Raw genomic sequence first — 8,529 nt, 5'->3', positions numbered from 1 at the left:
ATATATATATATATATATATATATATATATATATATATATATATATATATATATATATATAAAATATTATTTAAATTAAATTATCTAAATTAAATTTTATGTGAACTTAATAGGTTATTGGTTAGGATATTTTGTATTTTTCAAGATTTTCCAGAAATGTAAATTTAATTGTTACAAAGTGCATATTTAATATTATCAAAGTACATGTTTAATATTAATAAATTTGAACTTAGCAAAATGGCAAAAGTATAAGTACTTGAGGTTTGAATTTTAGAGTTTATGACTAATTTTTTTTATTTTAATTTATTTGGTTTAAAGATTTTTTTTTTTTTTTTACCATTTAGGATTTAACATTTACAAGTTTAAAATTTAATTTTTCTTTATTAATTTATAAAAAAATTATCGCGAAATGCACATTATGTTACAAAGTGCAAAATATAATGTTACAAGTTGCACGATAAAATCAACAATAATTACAACAATAATTACAAAAATAACACTGTATTTTTTAATTTGATCTAATCCGTTCAATTTCTAAAGATATAAAGTTGAAATTGATTCTTAATTTTTTTAAGAATGTATTCTCATGAGATTTATTCTTAATTTTTTCTTCTTAAAAATTACAAAATTAAAAAATCAGAGAAGACATGAATTTTTAATTCGACAAAAGTGAAAAAATTACAACTATGTAATATTGCAATTCTTTCCAATTAAACAAAGCCAATTAAACAAAATAATTTGATTACGTTCAAATTTTAGTTGAAGTAAAATTCTAATTCATTTCAACCAAACAGGATATAGTAAGTTACATTAATTTTTTTTTTTTAAATAAGAACTCAAATTTTCAATTATTGACATACTTTTGATTGCTCTTTTCACAAAATTTTTAATGAATATTTTAATAATTTAAAATTACAAATTATAATTTTATCCATATATATTAATTAGCTGACTTTACATACAGTATAAATGCAAGTAACAATTTTCATCGAAACGGACAAGACTTCCATCTTATTGAAAAGTGAAGAATCAATAATATTCAGACAAAAAAACAGTTACTATTTTAAGATAAATGCTATTTCCTCAATTAATAATTTGCAATTAACACTAGGTGTTTGTTAGTATTATTTGAAGATTGTGAATAGAGGTTGTTATTATTCCAGGATACAAATCATTAACACACAAACCTGTGGTTGAGTATAACAGAGGTTTGGGAGCAGAGTATAATAAGACACTATAACGTAACTGCCTAGTCACCTTTCTGCCCATCTTTATCATTATCATCTTTATTGCAGTATCTAAATGGAAGAGGAGGAACAGACTTGAATGCTCGATACTTCCCAACATTGTTCAGCTGCTCATTCTCCAACCTGATAATATATATATATATATGCACATCATTTCATTACGACTACACATACATTTATATTTTAAATATTATATGTTCAATAGTTGGTAAATGTTACCAGAAGAAGTTCCAAATCCCTCGACGAAGAATCTCCAAGACTGTGATCATGAAAGGCGTAATTTGCCTGCGCATGGGCCGCATATCGAAGTCGAATACCTGTTGTAGCCACGCAAACCTCAAAATGACAACCAGAACCTGCAGCCACACCATCACATAATAATGTTAGGATCAAGGGCTTACCACTTAAGCCAAAGCTATAGTTAGTAGCAAATGTGTAACTTTATTTCCTTATACTGTCACATATTTTAAAGACGTTGGTGTTAGACTTAATCCTTTACTGACCTTCGCCCAACAATCCCCAGCCACTGAGCACTAGATTTGACCTTTCCAGGCCTCGGCCCAACCCATAATCCATTCACAAAACTCTAACTTAGGGTAAATTGGTGCAATAATGCTTAAATTTGCAGGAAGTGAAAGGGAAGTGAAGTGAAGCCTTACAATGGCTATAAAGTATGGAGTTTTATGTGGCACCAAAAGCTTGTCTCTGAGGAGCTTGTTCTTTGATTTCCACCGAAGAAGACCCCAGTCAAGTACTATATCCGAATATGTATTCACTGTCACTGTAACAACTGTGCTGACCAAACCTAAAACTTTCCAAATCTTCCTCTTCCTCAATCTACACAATGTCTGAAAAACAACTGCCATTACTGTTATGATGAACCTCGCTGCAGTGAATCCATGCATCACCTTTTTCTCTTCAATCATTCGCCGAATGCTCTACACGTACTCATTCCAATCAAACCCACAACTTTCCATATGTACATATATATATAGAGAGGCGATTCGAATATAAAGAGAAGGGACACTAGAGCTAAACCTGGAGAAAGCGAAGCCAATATGGTATGATAGGGAGAATGTAAAAGAATGCAATGTAGCCATTGATGCTTTGGCATTTGATTTGTTTCTGGGTTGCACTTCTCCAACCATAGAAGCAAACATAGTGCTGCAAATTTCTAATGGTTTGTACCTGATATGATATCAAACATACATTAATTAACAAAAACACAAAAGGGCAACTTCATGTTATTTATTTACATGTGATTAGATATATAAATTTGTCTCTAATTGATTTTTGTAATCATTGTATTCAGAAATTAAAGAAGTAAAATAAATAAATTTTTTGCTGTCAGAGGGATGTTTGGCAAATAGTTGTTAGCGGATTGGGCTTGCGGGTTTGATTAGGTGATAGCATTAACTAGTTATAGAAAGATTTTTGGTAAATTAACTGTTAGTTGATTGTTGATTACGTGCAAAATGACCTTTAAGGGTCTTTAAGGGTATAATTTATTTTAGAGTTAATTCCATTTTTGGTCCTAGATTTATAGGTGACAATCTACTTTTAGTCATTTTTTTTATTAGAACATTCACTTTTGGTCCTAGTATTATTGTGGTATGACCATTTTTGGTCCCTTATCAACAAATCAGTTTAAATATTGTTAAATACAAAGACATTTCGGTCTTCAATTATGAATGTTTTCAACAAAAAAAAACATAAAAAATATAGCGGTTCTATATATTTTGTATAAAAAGGATTGAAATTTCTTTGTATTTAATGATATTTCAACAATTTTGTTGCTGAAGGACTACAATTGGTCATGTCACAATAATACAAGGACCAAATTAGGATGTTCTAATAAAAAAGGATTAAAAGTGGATTGTCGCCCATAAATCTAGGACCAAATTCTTTATTTTATATAAAAAAAAATTGATCAAAAAAGCTGTTTTGAGTAGCTTTTTTAATTTTAATGTTTTAGAGCAATAAACTGTTATAAAAAACTTATTAACCAAACACTCATATTGACTTGTTTAACCAAGTCAAACAACTAATAATGGTCAAACAAGTCAAAATTGAGAGCTAACTATATTACCAAACAGGGCAAATAAAGTAGCAAACCTGGCTGGTAAGCTGATCTCCCAAGAAAGAATCCGGGAGTGTAACCTGCATATAGATCGAGATTATATCAGCCGAGGGGTTGGGCTGGGCTATACACAATATTTTTTTTTTTTATTTTTTTATATTGAATTATGATTGGGATTACCTTGAAGAAGGGAGCACAAAGACAGCGAAAGAAACACCCGAGAAGGAAGAGACGAGTTGAACGGTAAAAGATGTTGAAAGGGCAGAAAATGATGAGAAAAACAACCTGAAGAGCAAACATGTCAGAGGATTGGTTTTGAGTAAAAACTTATCACTTTACACGCAAATCGCAATAAGCTGATAAATGAAATGGACTTCAAATCTTACAATCAGTAGCACCAGAGGAACCAGTTCAACGCGAGACACGTTTTCTTGGATGTTGGAGTCCATTCTAATGTGCAATTGCACCATGAAAGTAGAAAGGACCAATACTGCAAGAGCACTACTTATAACGAAAATCTCGCGGTACCCTAACTCTGTTCCCTGCTTCAAATTGAACAAGAATGGATAGTTGATTCTGTAGCGCCGCCAAAAGTATATGTCTGCAGCATGAACTAGCATATGCAAGATGATAAATGCATATAAACTGCACAAAAATTTTCAAAATATATCTTCAGTACAGTGTTGTAAGCAAAGGCTGGATGGTCCAATTTTCATAAAGAGCTGATTCAATTCCATCCCAAAATTTCATTCACCTATAAAGAGGAAATATGTTATCCATGTAAATTTTGGCACTCTCTTTATCAAGCAGCTTTCTTGTTTGTACAAGCAACACGACAGCAACAAACAGGGCAATGGAGCAACCGAGGAGAAGTCCTGAAAAGACCACATAATAAAGTCACACATACACTGCTCCTTTAATTTAAGAATGCCATACTTTTTTGTTTCATTAATCAGCCTAGCTTGTTCTTCACCTCATCGTCGTGTTATTTAAACGACAGTGCTATAAGACTTGGAACCAAAACAAGTCTAAATTTATAATGTATAGTATAGCTACCCGAGAGAAATGTTATGCTGTGTTTGTCTCTTTTCTTTTCAGGCCTCAATAACCTCTTGCCTTCTTTGCTCTTAGAATACGGAAAGTGTTTAGCAAATTTATGCTCCACCTTGTTAAGGAGATCAGTGATCTGTGCCAGATACAGATATGATAAATATATATATATATATATATATATATATATGCAAAACCACCAATTCAAAGTAGTTTATTATAGAGTGAGTTAATGTTATGGAAAACAAACCTCATCAGAATTTGCCAAGTAAGAGTTTTCCACCTTTGTCAGGAACGGTTTTGTTGTAGTTGTTGATGCAATCTGCAGTGATGTGATGTGATGCAACAGATATGTAATCAACTAACTAATCTCTGAGCTGCTGCTTACAGGCAGGCATATATGATCACCGTTGGACGGAGGCCGGTAAAGGCCAAGTCTAGCATCAGGTTGCTAGTGGACTGTTGGGCGGAAATTGGTAAATGGCTTAAAAAGACCAAGTCCGACACCCCACGCCTCAGAAATGTGTAGTGCTTTAAAGAAATAAAGTTGTGTCTTCGCTACTACTAGTTATAACATTGACGTAGTGATAAGAATCTAACAAGTAGTACTAGAGCAATAACATTTAAGAGTAGTTGGTGCTGAGAGGAGTAATTGTTGAACGGAGACGGTAAAGGCAAGTCTCATTGACTGGTGGATTGTTGGGCAGAGGCTGATAAAGGGTTTAAAAAACCCAAGTTCAACACTTAGGGTCTCTAAAATGTGTGATGGTATAATAAAATAAAGTTACGCCTTCGCTACTAGCTATAACTTTTGGGAGTAGTGGTAAGTACTTGATCTAACAGTCACTGGCTCACCTGATCATATTTGTTGAGGATCTTGGAAAATGCTGACAGGTTCACAAAACTGGTAACAACTCATGAATTGAGAATATAATATAGATGGATGTTAGTTGGGGTTGGGGGGAGAAATGGAAATGAAATGAATTGGTTAGAACTTAGAACCTCCTACCTGTATTGTTTCAATCGATGAACCTGGCGACAGAAATCCAAGAAGCCAAGTTCCAGGCTCCTTTCGACTTGCTTGAGCTCTTCTTTGCTGAAACTGGAATAATTATTATTATTATTATTATTATTATTGATATTCGTGTTTGCTTCAAACTCCTCCAAGATCTCTTTTACATTTGATTCTGAGGAATCTGGTAGGGGTTTCTGCTCATCATCATCACACATAGTCATGTCTGTCAAATCAGAAACTGGTGGTTTTGAGAGGGCAGTTTGGCACTCCTTCACCTTGCTTCTCAAATTAACAATTGTATCCATTTGTTTCAGGAAAGCACCACCTTCTTCCATCACTTCATTCACCTTTACTTTGTAAAATGCGCAAACTTTGTTGAGCTCTTCATCGACCTTCTTCAACAACATCATATCACTATCCTCTGTTTCTGCAGCCAAACAAAACTCTGGGGTGTTTGACAAATAGCTTTTAGTAAATTGGATTAGCGGGTTTCACTAATTGATAATTAGCGGATTGTAAAGAGATGTCTCATAAATTAGTTATTAGCTGGTTACATACAAAATGACCTTTAAGATATAAATTTTATAGTAAAAGTTATTTTGGTCAACTTTTTAAATTTAAGTACTTTAAAGTAATAAAGTGTTAAAAAATTGATTTATCAAACATTCTTATTAATCAAGTAAAACAACTAATAATGATCAAAGAAACTAAAATTAACTAATAAGCTATGTTACCAGCAACTGCGGTGGATGGTTGGCACTCAATATCCGCCACACCATCAACGCCTTTTGAGCCTCCTCGTCTCATCATCTCTTCTAACATGCGTTTCAGTCCATTATAATCCATACATGCTTCTTCCCACTCGCCACCGCCCACCTTCAACTCTTTCCCCAACTTCATTTTGCATGGATGGATTCTTCTAAAAATCAAATATAATTTCAGCAAGGGTTGTATTCTGGAAGTACAGCTAGAGCGCAGAGATCATTCAACACAGTATTATGGAGATTAGAGAAAACGGGGGAGAGCACATAGTAGAGTTTTCCAAATTATGTGTTGAGAAATATTTAAATTAAATTAAAGAACACGAAAAGGACACCGAGACACGTGTCTTATTCAGGGAGGGAATAAGTTGAGGAAGAGGATCCAGATTGTCCCATTTTCTATTTATGTTTTCTGGTGTCGCTTTAATTTGCAACAAATTATTACGTGAATCATTACCCACATAGTGCCTCGTGAATAGGGCTGTGCAAGATCCGAGAAACCCGACCCACCCGCCCGACCCGCCAACCGAAGAGAGGGAAACCGAATCAACCCGAATCCGAAAGTAGCCATCCGAACCGAACCGTGTTATAAGGCGGTTTGAGTGATCTCGGGTAGGGTAGGGTATTTTTCTACCCGACCCGACCGAATATCCGAAATTATTTATATTATATATATATATATATCGACATACTGTTGTGCACCTAACACCACTAGCTCTAAAAAGTAGTATATATTTATGACATAGTGTACTAGCTCTGGTTCAGAGCCTCTGAAAAGGCATATGCACATTACACAAGGGCACAAGGCTCAATGTGACACCATGAATAGTAGTGTAGGCATGCTTAGAGCATCGCCATCAGCACATATTTGTGTGTTATTAGTACAATAGTGAGTAACATGGTGGAGAGAGAAGGGAGGTGAGAGAAATTTGGGTTCCTTCTGCAAATGAAGTTTTTCAAACAGTAAAAGGGAAAGAGGAAACATCATGTGCTGTGCGCGTATCGCGCACAGCACATGCGCCCAGCAGGCACGCGCCAGCTGGGTGCGCCTGACAATACTTTTTATTATTATTTTTTTTAAAAAAATCAATTTTGTTTTGTTTTTTTTATCCATCTCCCCCCATTTTCTCTTTCATAATCACACTTACAAAAACCCCTCAATAACCGTTAAAAAACCCATTGATAAGGATGCTCTTAATGCTTTGGATTTTTTAGGTGATATAATTACATAAACATTGCTCCTCAATTTATGCTTAATGCTCTGGACTCTGGAGAACCCATCAAAATATCAAATACACAGTCTTTACCAGTTACCAATTTATGAACGAGTGAACGGCCACCTTCCGTCGCGGCGTCGTTCGCAGTCGGCAGCTGCCTCCGTGCCTCGCCTCTCACTCACCTCCCGCCTCCGCAGTCAGCGGATTGAACGCCGCCCGCCGCCCGCCTCCACAGTCCGCGCCTCCCCATCAGCCCTCGTTCCCTGGCTGCGCCGCTGCCCTCTGCAGCTGACTGCTCTAGTGCTCTGTCAAAGCCAAATGAAGAAACGGACTGATGAGGACTGAGGAGAAGTCAAGAAGATGCAGACATCTTAGAGGTTCCTTTTTTTTTTTTTTGTTGAAATATCATAGAGGTTGTTTAATTCAAGCCAAACGAAGAAACAGATAGTTGATGACTTTTAGTCTATATTTTTTGAGTATTGTAAGGCAATTAATTATCTATGCTGTATTTTGCTTCAAATCCGAAATCCGATGGTATCCGACCGAATTCGACCGAATCCGAAATTTAAAATATCCGATGGTTATGTAGTTTAGAATTCACGGATAGGGTACAGAAAATAGAACCCGAAATCCGAACGGGTTGACGGATGAGAGACCCGACCCGCCCGAACCCGTCCGACGCACAGCCCTACTCATGAATTATAATAAAACATAAAAATTAATATATAAAAAGTATATTATTTGTGTACTAAATGTATATCATACAAAATAATGTACTTTTAGTACTTAAATAACGTACTTTCTTTGAATACAAAATACATTTTCAATATATTAAAAATACATAATTTGATATACATAAAAAATATATATATTTTTGAAATCACATAAAGTATATTATTTAAAAGTACATTATTTGAGTATTGAAATATATTATTTTATATACTATCAAATAATATAAATATAGTATACAAATAACGTATTTTTAGTATATTAAAAATGTAACTTGTATTAATGAAAAACACATTATTTGAGTATTGAAAGTACATTATTTTGTATAATATAATTCAATATATAAATAATAAGAAAATATCAATTTTGGTCCCACGACTATTAGCAAAATGGCAATTTTGGTCCACGTGTTTAATTTCTACCAATTTTG

General features: G+C 34.2%; 1 protein-coding gene across 3 annotated transcripts; it reads right to left on the bottom strand.

Moving 5' to 3' along the window:
* Positions 1-1,068: 1,068 nt before the first annotated feature.
* Positions 1,069-7,860, bottom strand: LOC116022478 (phosphate transporter PHO1 homolog 7-like). Of its 3 annotated transcripts, none has more exons than XM_031263203.1 (14): positions 7,461-7,858; positions 6,127-6,311; positions 5,387-5,819; positions 5,233-5,281; positions 4,628-4,699; positions 4,384-4,513; positions 4,082-4,202; positions 3,714-3,972; positions 3,508-3,612; positions 3,363-3,407; positions 2,286-2,435; positions 1,907-2,185; positions 1,467-1,603; positions 1,069-1,370 (listed from the first exon to the last, which is right to left on the bottom strand). In XM_031263203.1, exons 2-14 carry the CDS (start codon positions 6,290-6,292, stop codon positions 1,250-1,252), a joined length of 2,067 nt encoding a protein of 688 aa, XP_031119063.1. In that variant the 5' UTR covers positions 6,293-6,311; positions 7,461-7,858; the 3' UTR covers positions 1,069-1,249. The 3 variants fall into 3 exon arrangements, with proteins under 3 accessions (XP_031119063.1, XP_031119064.1, XP_031119065.1); XM_031263204.1 differs by having other exon boundaries at positions 6,127-6,308; XM_031263205.1 differs by lacking the exon at positions 1,907-2,185 and having other exon boundaries at positions 7,461-7,860.
* Between the last annotated feature and the right edge of the window lie 669 nt (positions 7,861-8,529).

This window comes from Ipomoea triloba, chromosome 6, assembly GCF_003576645.1.
Source record: "Ipomoea triloba cultivar NCNSP0323 chromosome 6, ASM357664v1".
NCBI classification, from domain to species: Eukaryota; Viridiplantae; Streptophyta; class Magnoliopsida; order Solanales; family Convolvulaceae; genus Ipomoea; species Ipomoea triloba.
The sequence above is the reverse complement of the archived record's forward strand: the minus strand, read 5'-3'. Positions and strand labels throughout refer to the sequence as shown.